The sequence below is a fragment of the Schistocerca americana genome, chromosome 1, assembly GCF_021461395.2.
Source record: "Schistocerca americana isolate TAMUIC-IGC-003095 chromosome 1, iqSchAmer2.1, whole genome shotgun sequence".
NCBI lineage: Eukaryota > Metazoa > Arthropoda > Insecta > Orthoptera > Acrididae > Schistocerca > Schistocerca americana.
This window is the reverse complement of record NC_060119.1, coordinates 289,436,941-289,456,336: the sequence shown is the minus strand read 5'-3', so window position 1 is coordinate 289,456,336 and position 19,396 is coordinate 289,436,941. Positions and strand designations below refer to the sequence as shown.

The 19,396-nt window shown below is 43.0% G+C and overlaps 1 protein-coding gene and 1 pseudogene across 1 annotated transcript in view; both read left to right on the top strand.

Moving 5' to 3' along the window:
- Nucleotides 1-5,713: 5,713 nt before the first annotated feature.
- The window catches only part of LOC124622097 (UNC93-like protein), a 79,967-nt gene continuing 66,284 nt past the window's right edge, over nt 5,714-19,396 (top strand). Inside the window, exon 1 of the mRNA XM_047147696.1 lies at nt 5,714-7,611. Within this exon, the coding sequence (XP_047003652.1) occupies nt 6,731-7,611 (881 nt within the window). The 5' untranslated portion in view covers nt 5,714-6,730. The remainder of the gene's footprint in view (nt 7,612-19,396) is intronic.
- Nucleotides 16,490-16,607, top strand: LOC124555961 (annotated as a pseudogene).

The window sequence follows — 19,396 nt, the reverse complement described above, 5'->3', positions numbered from 1 at the left end:
TTAGCAATAGATTTCATGCTTCACTTGTATGTGTACTTCACTTGATGGAATGATGTTCAGACAAATTTGTGAAATTAAGTTTTATAATCAGTAGCAGGCAATTAAATATATTTTGAAAAAGCTCCTTCAGTTGTGTCAAGTTCTTTGGGTCATGAAATAAGTTAACAAATCTTAATTTTTAATGTGTATGGTTGTAGCACATACGTTTTGTTATTATTGTTGTCCATAGTGATGAATTCGGCGCAATTGTACTTTCACAGATGATAAATGTACTTACAAGATGTGGAACGAACATAAAATCAGAACTGGAAGTTTATTTAAGAGCAAAAATATCTTCTCCAATATGGTCCAGAATTGACACATTTTCCTCGGTGTCTGTGAGTTGCTTGACAATGAAAGCTATTATTTTGTCGAATATAAGTTCAACACTGCAAAGGTCTCCCGCTCTCTTTTCCTTACCGACACCAATATTATCAGTCAAGTTTGGTCCTACACTTAATGAATCGCAAGTAGGAGCGTACATGGGAACTCTGGATATCCGTCCTGGGCAAGATCCTAATGGAAGTAGTTTATTGTTGCCTTGCTTCGACTTATTCTATATTGTCAAGCGTGTATTTAGGATATGTGGATGACAATGGTGCGTAGTGCAGTGTAGTTGTTGATGGACGGTAGGGAGAGGCTGAAACCACAGGTGGCCAACAGCCCAACCCTCCCGAATAGCACGAAGGGGGCCGCCGAGCTTAAGTCCCCATCTGACGGATGGATCACTGTGAACAGCAGCGCATGCCTTCGCTACGTGAGACACAGCGGAGATGTTTGGAATTTAATGCAGGACATTGGCAAAAGTTTGTTGAACAGAAGTTTGACGCCCACAGTTTCTCCCGTTACCGGTTATTACTGACGAAGAAAATTTCTTCCACCACTAAGATTCGATCCAGCTACCTCAAAAGCGTGCGTTAACGATTTCGGTGACGGAAGCGGGTATGGTGAGTGTAGGCTGAAAGAAATAATAATAATAATGAGAAGAAGAAGAAGAATAAGTACGTAAGTATGTAGTACATTTCACAGCAGCTTTAATAAAAAAAAAAAAAAAAGATTATCTTTTTCTGTCGACGTACGAGTCAAGAAGTGACTGATGACACATTTCCAGATATATTCAGCACTCCAGAAAGCGACGTTATGAGTATGTCACAATTCAGTAGCAATAATTCTTATCGAAGGACAATATAGTATACTAGAGGTAATTTAGAAATAGTATGGCTTTCGTAGTAAATGGAGACTGAATATGAAAACAATTATTTTTTGGTACCATAACAGGAAATATGCATAGATTATCGACAGAGGAATGTACTTTGCGAAAAATAAGAAGACAAACTACTCCTTACATCATTATTATGCAATTATATAATGCAGTTATCGAGTGCCAGCTAGACAAGAGTCCTTTGACAGAATAGAAACGACAGTCCTTCAACGATATCGTTGTCGAGTAAGGCCTATTACTAACGCTAAAATTGCTGTATGGGACACAAGAAAACTGACGTTAATTTCGCTCAGTGCTTGCAGACAGATCTATACAGCGACAAGCGTTTCTGTAAGTAATATAACAACATCAGTTCACCGCATATCAAAAAATTCGGAATTCACAATTTGCGACGACTGTATGCCTCGAGCGAGAAATGCGACGACAATTTAATGGAAATATAGGTTCAGTTTTACATCTGAATTTAAGTCTCTAATGCCGCATTTGCACTGCTGAACATTGAAATTAAAACACTATGAAAGCGGCCTGTAAAAACAAAACAAAACAAAAAATAAAATAAAACAAAAACAGTTGATAGGAGTGACGCCATATACATTATGTACATGACGAAAGCGGGTATCGCTCTCCAGTACGACATACTGGTTTCTATAAGACAAAAATTCCTCGATCCGAACACATATTTGCGATGACAGTCTGTTAGATGGTTTCCTGGTTTACAGCCGACGACGTGGTACAGTATGGAACACCATTTAGAATAGTAGGAACAAGTTTTGCACCTGTGGAGCTGCATGTGTTTTCGCAAGACATCTCGCGTTGCCTTAACTACGTACAGATCCCCAGCGGGAAACGTACAGCTACTTTTGAAAAATCTGGATTCACTGTCCGACTATTGGACTGCATACAATTGCTTGTGATGTTCAACGCAGATTTCTTAAAGGATTTGAGAGAAATAAGGTGCTAAAATATTCAGCAACGAATATACCAACTGTTCACAGGAAGCTTGCAAGATTGCCTTTGAACATTTTAATAGACTGATTAAAGAAATAATTTTTGCCACGTTGTTAACACGTTATCTGACAATGATCGACATCTGGTAAAAATGAAAAATTTAAGCCACATAATCATGAGACATATACATTTAAAACAGAAAGAATAAGATAGTAGAGGTAGTTTGAGATGAAAAAGATACATGACTGGAATTCAGGGTATTACATGAGTACTTAGTGTCAACATCTGGAAATGTATTCCCTAAAACATACCTCAGCAATTCCACTGAAAATGTGTAGCAGCAATAGAAAACTAATGGGGTTACAATATTTTATAAGCAGAAAAAATGAATATTTATAGCTGACAGAATAAGAAAAAGATTCTGCATTACTTGTCCTCTAGAAAAATTACTTTAACAAACAAATACTATTAAAGGTAGGGAGGAGGATAACGTTTCAAACTCATGTGAAGCTGTGAAAAGGCCACTTTAATATGCACGTCATAATACAAATTAATAATGTTTGTACTGCAATTAAGTCATGTATGGATTACAGTGAAATGAAAGACAGCGCAACCACCAGTGCACAAGACCTTCAAACAGTCCACTATAGTGTCGGAGCAACTCACAAGTGGCAACTGTTTTAATAAAATGTAGCAGCGGAAATAGTATCAAATAATTCTACTGAAAAATGAAGGGAGTGTATGGAAAATGTTATTCTAAAGAACTATGCGACTAGAAGCAGTACTGGCATCCTTGAATGATATGAATAGATTTTCAGTTTTCTGAAAATCGTAGATTTCGTGGGGTTGTTGAGATTTTTACGATCACTCTTAGAACGAGTTATAATTCAGTAAGTCATATACTTAGTAATATGTTTAATGTATCATTATGAGATACGGCAGTGTGCTGTCTACACTGCACACATTCAAGCTGACAACCGTTTATCCATTTAAGAATAATATTGCAAAGAGGTAATTAGTGGGAAAACCTGTTAAATTCTGCATGAAGGGATTACAAGGATAATGGTAAAAACACCATATCAATCGGAGTAGGAAGAGCAAAGGTATTTAAGTTTTAATGAAGAGATCTCTATTAGACCGCTGGAGCATGGGGAGCAAGACTATGTATACTATACTGTACCCATCGTTTAAGGAGGAAATGTTCGAAATTCCATTACTAAGGGGATTAAATTGGATATGAAAGGCTTTTTGTGAATATGTCACTATTACGGCAATTTTGAAGCTAGAGCTACGAAAACTGGTATTTGGTTTCTCAGTCAAAAATTAAGAAATTCGTGTTTCAGCGTTTTTGGAAATTCAACCATTATGGGGTAAAACCCTGGGTGAAAGTTTTTCTACGTCATTATTAAACAACTACTAAATTGTTTTTAAAGCTACATATATGAAAATTGATATTTTACTCCTAGACTAGAAACAAAAAAATACGTGTTTCAGTGTCTCTGGGAATTCCACGCCGTGATGGAATGAATAGGCGATGAAGAACTTTAATTTTCCAATACGTTCATGCACATGTGACAGTCGTATGAACAAGTGCATACAGTGCGATTTGTAGCGAGTATTGTAAGGTTTGTTTCCCTGTTGCTTCTGGCTAGATGTGACGTTTTAAAAAGTTAGTCATGTTACTGTTCTCGAAAACACTATGCATGTCATGCAGTTATATGTTAAAAGATGGCCGTTCATGAGCTTTCTTTGGACAAATGTACATGTCACGTGATTTTTTAATGAACTGAGAACAATTTATCAACATCTGTTACTACATGTAGCTACTACATTTGACTCTGCTTCCGATGTAGTTACATGACTTTCATGTATTTGATTTCTTCTTTTATTCTAGTTTTTCTAGATGCATTAGAAAATGAAAATTGTCTGTCACTAGCAGTGCAAATGAGGCAATTTAAGTAAAGTCGCACAGGCTGTGCGCTTTAAAAATGTGTTTGAAGTGTTATTCTTATGATGACGAACAGTCTGTCACTAGCAGTGCAAATGAGGTGTGCGCTGTGCTTTAAAAACGTGTTTGAAGTGTTATTCTTATGATGACGAACAGCTGAGGCTTAGATGTGAGTAGTTCGTGTACATAGGTTATAGTGTGTGCGAAACATTATTCCTGAGAGACATTAAATAAGTGCAGTCTACTGGCAACTCAAGGGTTGGGTGTAGTCGCCAATGGCCCTTTGGTCGCGACTCGCAGTTATTGAGATGTGTTGACTTGGAGACTAGAAGATTAGGTATTACAGCTTTCCTAACTATTCTGGCGAGATGTGGTAAGTCCACATGGCAGAAAGCGTAAATGGTAGCTTCCCGGCACAGATAAGCTGGGTTGCGGCACTTGTAAATCATAAGCTTTTACATAATGACGTTTTAGTGTGTGGCTTTGGTATCACGGATAACGGCACATTGACGTTTGGGCAAGCTCTGTGAACTCGGATGGGCCTATCTTTGAATTTGTTTCATGGAATGAGGAATGCTGTCCCGTATGGAGACTTGCAGAATATAGATGTAGGTGCAGAACTTGTCACTCTTTCGTAACGTGCTGCATAGTCGTCACAGGAAAAGGCAAGATAATACCGTGGCCGGTCGGACCTAGTACTCAGCACTGCAAGTGCTACACGAGAGCACAAACACACGTGTCTTTGATTTACGTTAAATAGCAGGACATTGGTACAGGAAGGGAAAGAATTGCCTTGAAGATTAGATAGTAATAACCATAAACAAGGAAGTGTGTACACAGGAGTGTTATGTGAAAAGTGCAACATTCGTCACTTAATTCAACTACAAAATATTATTTTCATTAAATCTGCGCTTATTCCGTGAAGCAATGACAAATCACTAAACAGGTTTCTCAAATGTTCGAAAAAGATTACAACGTCAACTAACGCCTCTAAAAAAGTGGAATTACACTTTGGCAACTCCGGTGACCTGTATGTACGAGTATATCTTCCTAACTATAAAACATTTTATTTCACCCTCGAAGTGGCCGAAAATTATATACACTAATGCGTAGGATTGTACAGCACTAATAATCCACGGTGGTATTAGCAAACGTGAGGCCGTAATTAGCAGGTTACACCAAAATCGCTGTATATGATAGATTGTGGTAGCATTAATCGCCCAAAAATATGTAAACAATACTCTAAAACAGTTGTATATTAGATGTAAACTTCTGTCAGCTCTTGGTATCACCGTCAGAAATCTTATTCTAACACTCACTGCAACAATACAAATGATAAAAAAGAAAAAACATCAACATAGAATTCGATACAGTCAACTGTGGCAAAGTTGTAATTGTCTTAGTAAGCGGGTTCTCTTACGCTTTGGTGGTATCTTTGGAAACAAGGTCGACTTCAACAGTTGTTTCCGCTAATCTACACGCGCTTGTGTCTTATCCTATCGCGTCCGCGGTGGAAACTTTCATTCCGTGTTGCACCTGTCCAGTCTTGTCGTAGCTGCATGCTGAAAGACTAGGAACTGTGGAGCAAGAACCAGTGTACTGTGTAACGTGGTGTATTGGCTAAGGTTGTTTATGCAAACAGGTTCCATGAAACATTTAGTGGCTGGAATTTACGATTTCTGTGATTCTCTTTCATCCGGACAAGCTCTAGTGCCGTAGCGGTCTCTGCCGATATGTAGTTGAATGTCGTAGTTGGCTGGCGTGACTATCAGCAGGCCATATGCTTCATATCTGCAACTAATTATGTCCCACTGATGGATATATCGGCGTGAGCGGATCAGCCACAGTACACCCGTAAGTGTGTCTTAGGAAGATTCTCAGGTAAGTGTGTAGTGCATTTTACACAGTTCTTCCCCTTGTATATCTGATAAGAATAAACGCACTGAAATTTTCAATGGACACGAAATAACACCCTTACATAAGAGATTGTTTGCTTTTAGCAGTGGCAGATACAGTGATACAGTGATTATATGAAAGACTGTACTGTCAGTAAACGAAACAAAATCCCCAGTAGCAGAAGTCTGAAGTTTATACTGAATCACTGGCGTCATGATAAGGAAGTTAGGTGAAGGTGTATTCTAGCCGGATTTAGTAGATATCTGACGACGAGTACACCAATGTGGATTGTGTTATGAAATATTACATTTAAAGCACGCACTACGATCGTGTCTCCTACCATTTTCTCAACAAAGTTGCACATTCATTGACTAGTATCTATGCACAAGCGATGGGAAAGGAAACTGTGAATCTGGGTGTCCATAACAACGCCATTCTCATAGAAGGTTTCAGATTTTTCTGTGGTTCAGAAGTATTGTCTCATAAATCCTTTAGTGTAAGTGATGGTCCCTTTAACTTGTGTCTAAGTTGTTAGAAAAGTAAACTACATGTTTTAACACGCTAGCGCCGTGTAACGTGAGATGTGCCTTATATGCATTTAAGTTTCTCGAAGTTCAGTAGTGCGGTATAGGTTTACCACATATGGATGTAGGTTTGTCGTTAATGATAACGTGGTAATGAAACCGTCTAGGCCTCAAGGATTCAGCTTAGATATGAGACGCGCCAGTTTGCCAGCCATTCTTGAGGAGGTGGTGCCAGAAAATCAGCAGTCGCATGAAAAAAGCAACAGTTGCACCTATAGTAACGACAACAGTCGTAATTTGACTTTTGTTGAACGACTGAATCGCTTGACCAGTCCGTTGTTCTCTCAGTGCGACAGTATTCATTCAGTGGATGAGTGTTCAGAAACAAGTAGCTGTGGAAGCGTTGTACAAACAGCTGATGGGAACGAGAAAGACTCGAGCGCAGTGAAAAGAATCGTTAATCTCAACCTGAAGAAGCCCTTCAAAAAAATGGCATCTGAACCGATTCTAGTACACAGAGTAGATACAGGAAATTCTGACCAGCTGCTGTCCAAAAAAGGAATAGGTGAAAGCAGTTCTCGTGACCAGTTCCGTGATAGTTCACCCGAGCAGGAGATGCCTAAACAAAACACGGAGGGCGTTAACGGTGGATGCGTCGATACCTCCCGCTCGGACGCCTCCCTTTACGACGACGTGAAGCCCACTGCAGGAGGTGTGGGTCGTGTGATGACGCAGTGTGTGTTCTTGAACGAGTCCTTTGTGGGCGACTCAGGCAGTAAGCCAGATGGGGCTTCGTCATCCAGTGGGGCGGTGGCGGCTGGGCCACAGGTGGACCCAGGGCCAGAGCGGCGCCGGCTGGTGGTGGGCGTGCTGTGTTTGAGCGCGGCCTTCATGCTGCACTTCACGGCACACGACGGCGCCGTCACCCTCCAGAGCACCGTCAACGGCGCTGCAGACCTGGGGACGCGGGCGCTGGTCGTGCAGTGCGCCGTGCTGGTCGTCTCCTGCGCCCTCCTGCCGTCTCTGGTCATCAGGTACTGCCCCAAGCACAGTGTAACACACGCTACTTCTAATGAATTAAAGATCAGGGCTACATTTGTCCTGCAGCCTCGTTGTTCGCACATTGCCAGCTTGGTCTGGCTGTGATGATACAAACCAAATATGGTCTGATTGAATCCGCCATGGTTAAAATCTGTTTTCAAACAATGGAAAATTCAGGATGGAATGTAACAATATTATGAGAAGGAAAGTTGCTACTCATCATGTACGGATGCACACACACACGCTCACGCAAACGCAACTCACACACACGACTGCAGCCGGCCGTTGTGGCCGAGCGGTTCTAGGCGCTTCAGTCCAGAACCGCACTGCTGCTGCGGTCGCAGATTTTAATCCTGCCTCGGGCATGGATGTGTGTGTTGACCTTAGGTTAGTTAGGTTTAAGTACACTACTGGCCATTAAAATTGCTACACCAACAAGAAATTCAGGTGATAACCGGGTATTCATTGGACAAATACATTATACTGAGCTCTTTAAGTTTTTTACTAAGGTGCCGTGACCAGGGCATAATTCCCAAGTTTGCCAGATTAGTACATTTTATAAAAACGACGTCTATGAATAAGATTTTAACAAAAGCTGGCTCTGCTATCGTTAAGGAGAGGATCCACTTTACTCGCCGAAAATTAGACCTGGTTTCTGAAGAACTGTATCGCCTGCACCTGAAGATGTCTGTGGAGATACCCTACGATTCTTGGTATTTGATTGATGGTACAACTTGGGCCAAATCAGACTGGATCCGTGAGGTGGCGACATCCCGACAGACTGCAAAATTTAGTCGACTGAAGACGACATCGCAGCCAGAAACTGTTATTCGACGCCCTGTTATTAATATGACAGGTAGAGATTTGGACGATGGTACGATGATGGTTTTGAGTAAGGGACTGAATTTTGCACCCACGCCACAGGTTCTGCCATTGCCTTCGTTTATCAGCGCCATTGAAGAAGCTGTTCGACCACTTCCCTCTGATTCAGCAGAGGAAATAAGACGTGAAACATGCCGTGCAATTATGAAGGCTCGCCCACAAAGGAGCAATATATCTGTGGCAGAGAGGGCTGCTCTACGCAAGCTTCGCCTGGATACTCAGTTGGTGGTACTCCCAGCAGATAAAGGTAATGCTACTGTTTTATTGTCTCGGGACGAATACCATGATAAAATGTACAATTTATTGAGTGATAGCATGTACCGGAAGATCAGCAGGGATCCCACTAATCGAGTGGCAAAGAAAACTGTTTCGCTTCTGAGTGATTCTCCCTTTCCACCAGACGTTGTTCGGAGATTGAAACCAAGTGGTCCGGTGCCTCCTAGACTTTATGGTCTGCCAAAGGTCCACAAGAAAGATGTTCCTCTGCGCCCCATACTGAGTAACATAGGCTCTCCGACCTATGACGTTGCCAAACATCTGGCATCATTGTTGAGGCCTCTTGTGGGAAAATGTACTCACCACATAAGAAACTCGGCTGACTTCATTAGTAAACTGAAATCATTGAAAATGAACCCGTCTGATATATTAGTTAGTTTTGATGTGGTGGCTTTATTTACAAAGGTTCGCCTTCCAGAATCTCTACAACTTATTGAAAGAAGTTTTGACAAAGAGATTTCAGCTTTATTTAAACATGTTCTGACCTCCACATATTTCTTATTGAACAACGAATTTTTTGAACAGACGGACGGAGTCGCTATGGTTAGTCCCTTATCCCGTCTGGTGGCCAATTTATTTATGGAGGACTTCGAGGAGAAGGCGCTTGAATCTGCTGACTTGAAACCCACGGTATTCTGGAGGTATGTTGATGACACCTTTGTAGTTTGGCCCCATGGTGAAGACAACTTGCAAGACTTTTTAAGACATCTGAACTCCCTCCACGATCAAATAAAGTTCACAATGGAAATTGAAAAGGAAGGATGCGTTCCATTCTTGGATGTTCTGGTTCGCCGCAGAGAGGATGGCACTTTGGGACATGAAGTGTATAGGAAGCCGACACACACCAATCTGTATTTACGCTCAAATAGCTGCCACCATCCCGCCCAGACAATGAGTGTTCTCCGAACTTTGACTCACAGAGTGCATATTATTTCTGACGAAAGCAGTCTGCAAGATGAACTTCCCCACTTACAAAGAGTGTTTGAAGACAATAGGTACTCTCCACAACAAATACAGAGGGCACTGAAAATGAAACCGAAAGAGGCCACAAAGAAAGCAGAAGATGATGAAGAAACCTTAAATCGATGGCCTTCCTGCCATATGTGGGTAACCTCTCATCAAAAATAGGACGCATTCTCGGCAGACACAAAATAAAAGAGATTTTTCGTCCTCCACCTAAGACAGCTGCACTCGTGGGCTCCGTCAAAGATGATTTGCTGCTCCGAAAATCTGGAGTTTATAAAATTTACTGTGAATGTGGCCTTTCTTACATCGGACAAACAACTCGTACTGTCCAAGAAAGATGTACAGAACACCAGAGGTACACACGCCTTTTACAACCTAACAAGTCGGCCGTGGCAGAGCACTGTATTGATAATTGTCACAGTATGTTGTATGACAACGTCGAAATTTTGGCAACTACATCGTCACTTTGGGACTCGATAGTAAAGGAGGCAATTGAAATTCGCTTGACGACGAACTTAGTTAATAGAGACAGTGGTTTCAATCTTGATAAATCCTGGAATCCGGCACTTGCTGTAATAAACTTGCAAAGACGTCGTCACAGTGCAGATCACAATGATATATCGATATGCCAACAAAGATAAACTGCGGAGTCACAGATACAACTCGCGCATTATGCACGTCTCTGCCGCCGACCAACGTCTCTGGCGCATTTGCATCTGTGGCCGCATGCGCAGTCGCGCGGTACAACAGCATAAAAGGACGAAGCAAGCACTGGGGCGGCAGTCTTGCGGCTCACTCTGAAGATGGCTGAACGTTTTACAGCCGAAATATTAGAAGAAGAAGGAGATTTCTTGCGGCTGCACACCCGAAACTTAATGGAACATTATACTAGAACTGACATGTGATTACATTTTCACGCAATTTGGGTGCATAGATCCTGAGAAATCAGCACCCAGAACAACCACCTCTGGCCGTAATAACGGCCTTGATACGCCTGGTCATTGAGTGAAACAGAGCTTGGATGGCGTGTACAGGTACAGCTGCCCGTGAAGCTTCAACACAATACCACAGTTCATCAAGAGTAGTGACTGGCGTATTGTGACGAGCCAGTTGCTCGGCCACCATTGACCAGACGTTTTCAGTTGGTGAGAGATCTGGAGAATGTGCTGGCCAGGGCAGCAGTCGAACATTTTCTGTGTCCAGAATGGCCCGTACAGGACCTGCAACATGCGGTCGTGCATTATCCTGCTGAAATGTAGGGTTTCGCAGGGATCGAATGAAGGGTAGAGCCACGGCTCGTAGCACATGTGAAATGTAACGTCCACTGTTCAAAGTGCCGTCAATGCGAACAAGAGGTGACCGAGACGTGTAACCAATGGCACCCCATAGCATCACGCTGGGTGATACGCCATATGGCGATGACGAATACACGCTTCCAATGTGCGTTCACCGCGATGTCGCCAAACACGGATGCGACCATTATGATGCTGTAAACAGAACCTGGATTCATCCGAAAGAATGACGTTTTGCCATTCGTGCACCCAGGTTCGTCGTTGAGTACAGCATCGCAGGCGCTCCTGTCTGTAGTGCAGCGTCAACGGTAACCGCAGCCATTGTCTCCGAGCTGACAGTCCATGCTGCTGCAAACGTCGTGGAACTGTTCGTGCAGATGGTTGTTGTCTTGCAAACGTCCCCATCTGTTGACTCAGGGTGACGTGGCTGCACGATCCGTTACAGCCATGCGGATAAGATGGCTATCATCTCGACTGCTAGTGATACGAGGCCTTTGTGATCCAGCACGGCGTTCCGTATTACCCTCCTGAACCCACCGATTCCATATTCTGCTAACAGTCATTGGATCTCGACCAACGCGAGCAGCAATGTCGCGATACGATAAACCGCAATCGCGATAGGCTACAATCGGACCTTTATCAAAGTTGGAAACGTGATGTTACGCATTTCTCCTCCTTAAACGTGGGATCACAACAACGTTTCACCAGGCAACGCCGGTCAACTGCTGATTGTGTATGAGCAATCGGTTGGAAACTTTTCTCATGTCAGCACGTTGCAGGTGTCGCCACCGGCGCCAACCTTGTGTGAATGCCCTGAAAAGCTAATCGTTTGCATATCACAGCATCTTCTTCCTGTCGGTTAAATTTCGCGTCTGTAGCACGTCATCTTCCTGGTGTAGCAGTTTTAATGGTCAGTAGTATAGTTCTAAGGGTAGGGGACTGATGACCTCAGATGTTAAGTCCCATAGTGCTCAGAACCATTTGAACACATGACTGCAGTCTCAGGCAGCTGAAACCACACTCCAAAATGCTAGTGTGGTTTCAGTTGCCTGAGACAGCAGTCGTGTGTGTGAGTTGCTTTTGCTTGAGTGTGTTTCTGCGTATGTGTATCTTTTGTTGACGAAGGTCTTAACGGCCAAAATCTTTGATTGTAGGAGTCTTTTTGCTGTGCCTATCTGCGACTCAGCTTCTCCACTATACGGTGAGTAGCAACTTTCCTTTTCGTAATATTGTCAAAATTTGTTTTAATACATATCTGAAAAATGAAAGGTCAGACACTGTCCTCTGCTATTAAAAGTAAACTAAAGCCGTACAGCATTGCTGGCTGGGATATTACAACTGATAGCTTTAGCTATATCACCAGAAAAGGTTTCCTTCTGCCGCTCAGAGTGGCTCTTCCTCGAGGATATGTGAGAGCTGATCCTTATGTGTATTTTGAAGTGTATGTAAGTGTAATGGATATGTGTATATTGTGGTGTTACTTTTTGTGTTCTATGACGATGATGGGAGAGGAAACAGGATGAAACAAGATACCTGTACCTAGCCCATTCCTCTCGAACAGCAGTGAGGGAAATGCTGCTCTTGAGGTACCCATCCCTCGGACAGGTAACCATCAACAGTGTTACGTGCCATCACTTCATGAAACCTGCAGAGAGGTTTGGAATTTATTCCAGAATAAAATTAAAATAACTGCAGCCCTCGGTCGCGAAAATGAAGTCTTTTTGACCTAGGTTTCGGCCACTTCTAAGAATGCCGTCACCAGAAATAAAAGATTTAAAACTAGCTTGTTACGTATAAAATAAATATGAAGCAATAACGCTTTAGCCACAAAATATTAAAATAGAAGACACAGAGGCAGGCAGCTAAGGGCTGTGACCACTAGCACAGGTCGACATGTGGAGCAGCCCTTAGTTGCCTGCCTCTATGTTTTCTATTTTAACATTTAGTGACTAAAGCGTTATCACTTCATATTCATTTTATATGTGACATGCTAGTTTTAAACGTTTTATTTCTGATGAAGGCACTCTTAGAAGTGGCCGAAACCTAGCTCAAAAAGACTTCATTTTCGCGACCGAGGGCTGCAATTGTTTTAATTTTACCTTTTAACGGTCGCATGTTTAAAGCTTTAGCCCAGAATGTTGGCGCAGTCGGCTGATAAGGAATTCTACACCACCACCTCTCCCCCCTCCTCCCCCCCTTGAGGGTCAAAGGTTGGCAGCGAAACTTTTATCCGCAAACAGAGTTCGAACGAGCTTACCACAAAGTTGAGCGCCACTGCAAAGGCATGGACATTCAGCACATGTGGAAGTGTGTGTCTACTGTGTAAACGTGTCCATTCTTGTAAAAGAAGACATTTGAAATCCAGACTGTAACAGCACATTGTAAATAATTAGTTGCCAGATGTATTGTATTGTATTAAACTGGGGACCTAGAAACGACGGAGAGGCTTCGACCTGCCATAGCCCTCAGTGGTTCACAACCCCACAACAGGCCACAGCAGTCCATCCACCCCACCGCCGCCCCACACCGAACCCAGGGTTCAAAAAATGGTTCAAATGGCTCTGAGCACTGTGGGACTTAACTTCTGAGGTCATCAGTCCTCTAGAACTTAGAACTACTTAAATCTAACTAACCCAAGGATACCACACACATCCATGCCCGAGGCAGGATTCGAACCTTCGACCGTAGCGGTCGCGCGGTTCCAGACTGTAGTGTCTTGAACTGCTCGGCTACCCCGGCCGGCGAACCCAGGGTTATTGTGCGGTTCGACACCCAGTGGACCCCCCCTCCCCCTTCCCCCCCCTCCCCCCTCCCCCCCCCCCAGGAACATCTCATACCAGATGGTTGCGTAGTAGAGTAATTATGGTGTATGCATACGTGGAAATGGTGTTCGCGCAGCAACCGCCGACACATTGTAATTGAGGTGGAATAAGGGTAACGAGCCCGCATTCGCCGAGGTAGATGGAAAACCGCCTTAAAAACCATCCACTGGCTGGCCGGTACATGGGACCTCGACACAAATCTGTTGGGTGGATTCATGGCAGGGACTAGCACGCCTTCCCGCTCGCGAAGCAGTGCGTTAGATCTGGCTCGCCAGATGTTAAGTGTAGGTCTTCGTCTCACTGTTGGATTTCGTCCTACTGTTGTGGCGCAACAGCCAGTCACAATGCAGGCTGTTCTCAGAAGTAATCGAAGGATCTGAATTATTTATCAGTTATGCATTACACCTCTCAGTCACAGTATAACATGGCACACATATCAATTACACGGCAATAAACCTGGACACACATTTTTACAATCCTCGTTTTATGAAGAGAAAGCACACAGGTATTCCTACCGAGTCAGTGATTATGTAAGTATTGACTCGCTATCTAAGTTGCAGACAGACATTTAATAAGAAATCCACCAGCAGTTTTCTTCAAATATGGGCAGATGTTGCGCAGTGTCATTCTAGAGAGACGTAACATCCATATTCCCCCAACTCATGGATCATAATGTGTCAGCAACAGACATTTCAGAAAAACGTTTAGCGACAAATATATCTCTGCTTATATCACATTTACTGCGATCTTTGATGCCTGACAAGAGGCTACCATGATCTGAAAAGCTCCGTCAAGTCTGAAATCAAAGTCACACTTACAGTACTAAGGTATGACGCCAAATCGTGTGTTAAATCTGGTGTGGTATCCCATCGACAGACATAAAGATGTCATGGCGTTTACTGCAAACACCACCAAGCAGTTATAACTATCTAATGCAAAACTGAAGAACTCTGTCTCGTTTGACAGTTAATCCTCACATGCCCAACAAGTATTGTATTGTAAAATAAGGTGTACACTTAAGTCAGAAAGACACTTTAGATATATTTGACGCTGAATGTAACAGTATACAACTCTTTAGTTCTGAATGACGAAGTCAGCAACTAAACAAGCTGAATGTGTGTATACTTGCTGCCTTGCCACAAGGGACTTCCTTGTACATCGCATGTAACAGACCGAAGTGCTAATGTAAAAGTGAGTGGACATATTAAATCAGAGTATTATGTAATTCCATCAGCTTGCTTGAAATCGTAATGCTATTTGCATCACACATTGACAATGCAGGCTTCTAAGTTGAGATTGACATCTACATATCTAACAAGTGTGTATGTTTACGTAATAGTATCAACAACACTATACATCACAGACTGTCAGTTCAGTCATGTGTGGAGTCGCATTTGAACAGCGGCAGAAGAAAGCTTGCCTCACATCGTATGTTCTGTATATGGGCTGACCTAAGCAGCCCAATGTATTGCACTTAAACGTGCACATCATATGGTGAACTCGTGACAGTGCTGCTTCAGCAGGTGAATTCAGATGTATTTCCAGTCTGTGCAGGCTACAAGTAGCATATAATATTTAACACAAGACAGGTGTACCACACACACACACACACACACACACACACACACACACACACACACACACTGACGATAGAAAACTCAACACCAAAAAATAATTAATGTAGAGTAATGAAAGTTTGAGAATACATTCGTTTAGCTAACATATTTAGGTGATTAACATTGCAAGTGATAAGCCATTGCAAACGTGAAATGCCAGTATATTAATAACCGATATAACCCCCAGAATGTTGAATGCAAACATACAAACGCATGTGCATTGTGTTGTACAGGTGCGGAATTTCAATTTTTGGAATGGTGTTGCATGCCTGTTTCACTTGGTTTGCGAATGAAGGGACGATTAATGCTGGTTGTTGATGTCCGATGACGCCCCGTATGTGCTCCGTTGGAGACAGATCTGGTGATCGAGCAGGCCATGGTAACATGTCGACACTCTGTACGGCATGTAGGGAAACAACAGGAGTATATGGGCTGTCATATCCTCCTGGAAAACCCCCCTGTATGCTGTTAATGAATCACAGCACAACACGTCGACTCACCAGACGGATGTACAAATATGCAGTCACAGTGCATGGGATAACCACGAGAGTGCTCCCGCTGTCATACGAAATCGCATCTCAGACCATAAATCTAGGTTTAGCTGCAGTGCGGCTAGTACTGCTGGTCAGATAGCAGCTTCAGATTCAGAACAATGCGACAGAGCCCTACGGCAAACATGATGGCCTTCCCTCTCGGCAGAGTCTTGGGGGCGCCTGGAGGCCGGTCTTCTTGCGACCGTATATTCTGATGACCACCTCTGCCAGCAGTCATGAACTGCGGCAAAATTCCTGCCAAGTCTTTTTGCAGTATAGCAGAAGGAATACCCAGCTTCTCGTAGCCTTAATCTACGAACTCTTTCAATCTCATTGCGGTGTTGGTAATAGCGTCTTTGCGGCCTTGCAGGAATACTTGACTAATAACAACACACCACTTCCAATTTCAAAGAAACTAACACATACGACGCTTACAGCGTCTATTTAAAGCAACCCTGATTTGCATCCTCATGGTGACGCTACTGCCAATTGCCTTGCCGCAATGGTAACACCGGTTCCCGTCAGATCACCGAAGTTAAGCGCTGTCGGGCTGAGCTAGCACTTGGTTGGGTGACCATCCGGTGTGTCGAGCGCTGTTGGCAAGCGGGCTACACTCAGCCCTTGTGAGGCAAACTGAGGAGCTACTTGATTGAGAAGTAGCAGCTCCAGTCTCCGAAACTGGCATACGGCCGGGAGAGTGGTGTGCTGACCACATGCCCCTCCATATCCACATCCAATGACGCCTGTGGGCTGGGGACGACACGGCGGCCGGTCGGTATCGTTTGACCTTCATGGCCTGTTCGGGAGGAGCTTCGTTAGTGACGCTGCTAGCGCCACTCTTACGTGACCTGCGTAAAATCTGAATAGATATAATCCTTCAGTTGTAAAAATATGCCTATCAAATTTCTGTTTGTGTTACAAAGCTCCTCCTTAGTACTAAGATTTTTTTTTCAATCAATTTATGTATAGGGTGAGCCACGTAAGACGTAACACCCCATTTAGTTCGTGAACGGTTGCACATATCGAAACGCGTTTTCGGTAAATGTTAGAGCGTCGAGGGGTACGTAATTTTTGTTTGGTTAATGTTTTAGCGCTGGTGTCAGTGGGGATATTGAAGCAAGGACGTGTTTTTAAATAAAACCGTATAATTTTTAGAAGTTCATTCGATAGCTGTTGAGAAGACAATTACAGTGATACAGCGTTTGTTAATACTGAGGTTGATACCTGTCGTAAAAAATTCGAGAAATGTCCTAGGATTTAAGAACAAGGTGGCCGAAATTGGCATCGGCGGTGTTTGCAGAGCTCTTCGCTGTGTGATAATGGTTCAAATGGCTCTGAGCACTATGGGACTTAACATCTGAGGTCATCAGTCTCCTAGAAGTTAGACCTACTTAAACCTAACTAACCTAAGGACATCACACACATCCATGCCCGAGGCAGGATTCGAACCTGCGACCGTAGCAGTCGCGCGGTTCCGGACTGAAGCTCCTAGAACCGCTCTGCCACAACGCCCGGCTTCGCTGTGTCAGAATGTCAACACATTTACTGTTTATTTGTCTGCATTGTGGGCGCTCATTTCTGCTTCAACATTCGTTGCGTGCAGACGTGTACACCAATAAGGAGGAGTTGAATGTACTCTTTTTATATGCTGAATGTAAATGAAATGCCGTACAGTGGAATAGGGCTATCTATGCGGATTGCTAATGTCTGAGGCCCAAGAAAACTGCACGAGTTATTAAGACGCTATTGAGAACGGGCTGCTTGAATGTCTAAAGAGAACAAGAAAGATGAATGCAACTGATAGAGAACACGGAGAAGCTGTTCTGGCTACGACGCTAATGAATCCACACCGTGGTGTGAGACATATTACAAAGGAATGTGGAACCAGCCAGATGAGTGTCATTCCCATCGAGCATCAACAGAATTTCCATCCCCACTAGCCGCCACTACACCAGGTACTCGACGACCCTGATTTCGAACGCCGTACGGAATTTTGTCGGTTTGCCCTTCAGCATCTGAGAAATGACCCTACGTTTTTCCAGCGTGTGCGTTTTACCGAAGAAACAGCGTTTACTAACCACGCTAACGCAAATTTGCGTAATATGCAGTAGTGGGAAAATCCACACTGGTTTCGCCAGGTGCAACATCATCGGCCGCGGAGCGTAAACGTATGGTGCGGCATCATTGGAAATTGCATTGTGTGACTTTACTTCGTGTCATGCGTTCTAAATGCACATTCTTCATTCGTATGCCCACTTTCTGAGGAACATTCTGCCGATTCTGCCAGTTCTTCCAGTAGAGATACCACTGAATATTCGGTAGTGTATGTGGCTGCAACACGACAATTGTCCAGCTCATTCGTCCCGTGTTGCAACGCAAATACTGAATGAGAAATTTCCTGTACGTTGGCTAGGACGAAATTCTGTTCTCAAATGGCCTGTTAAGTCCCCCGATTTGACTCCTCTTGATTTCTTTATCTGGAGAGCACTCAAACATCTCTATGACAAAGCCCCAACTACGCCAGACGGTATGTACCATCGAATCGCCATTGCATGTTCTATTATATCTGTTCATCGTTTTCTCGAACGGCGATTGCAAATGTGCCTTTCAGTCTATGGCCAACAGTTTGAGCACATGCTTAAATAAAGGATCAAGTTCTTTCTTGGGAGACAAAATTTGTGTTATATGATTTGGGTGACTACCAAATCATTGTTAGTGAATTTTTTATTTCATTTATTTGTGTATGAAATTGTGTTGCAATCTCAAATAAATCGACAGCGTGTACTGCACGTAGCTGATAACACTACCATTACACGCTTACGTTCTGTATGAAATGACGTTACGTTAAGAAGAATATTTATTTTGCGGTGTAGAAGTGGTCACCAAAGTATTTTGAATAAACTGTTTAGTTGAACTAATGTATCCCATATGATATAACTTGAAGCAGTGTAGGCAGATACAGTTGTCCAACAGCTTATGTACCTCCAAGAAGCACGCAGCCACGTACAGGAAAATATAGCTCAAATCTTCCTTCTACAATTCAAATGCTCAATACAGTAGTTGCTGTTTTCAGAGTATAAGAGCTCTTTATTTTTGAAGAATGAACAAATGACTTCACAGTTTGAGATTTACGTAAATCTGGGAGGATACACAAATGCGAAGTAGTTTTCATAAGCCGTTTTTGATATCTAGATTCTATCCTATGTTGTATTTCCATATACAAGATTCCTATGTGAACCCGCATCTAGGGCGTAAGCTGGTCAAAGAAAATAAGGTTCCACTACCAGTCACAATAAAAGATTATTTATTCGTCGCACGAGCGGTTTCGGGATTGTGCCCATCTTCAGGTGTTCATACATTCATGTACATATTTATACTGCTGGGCATCAGT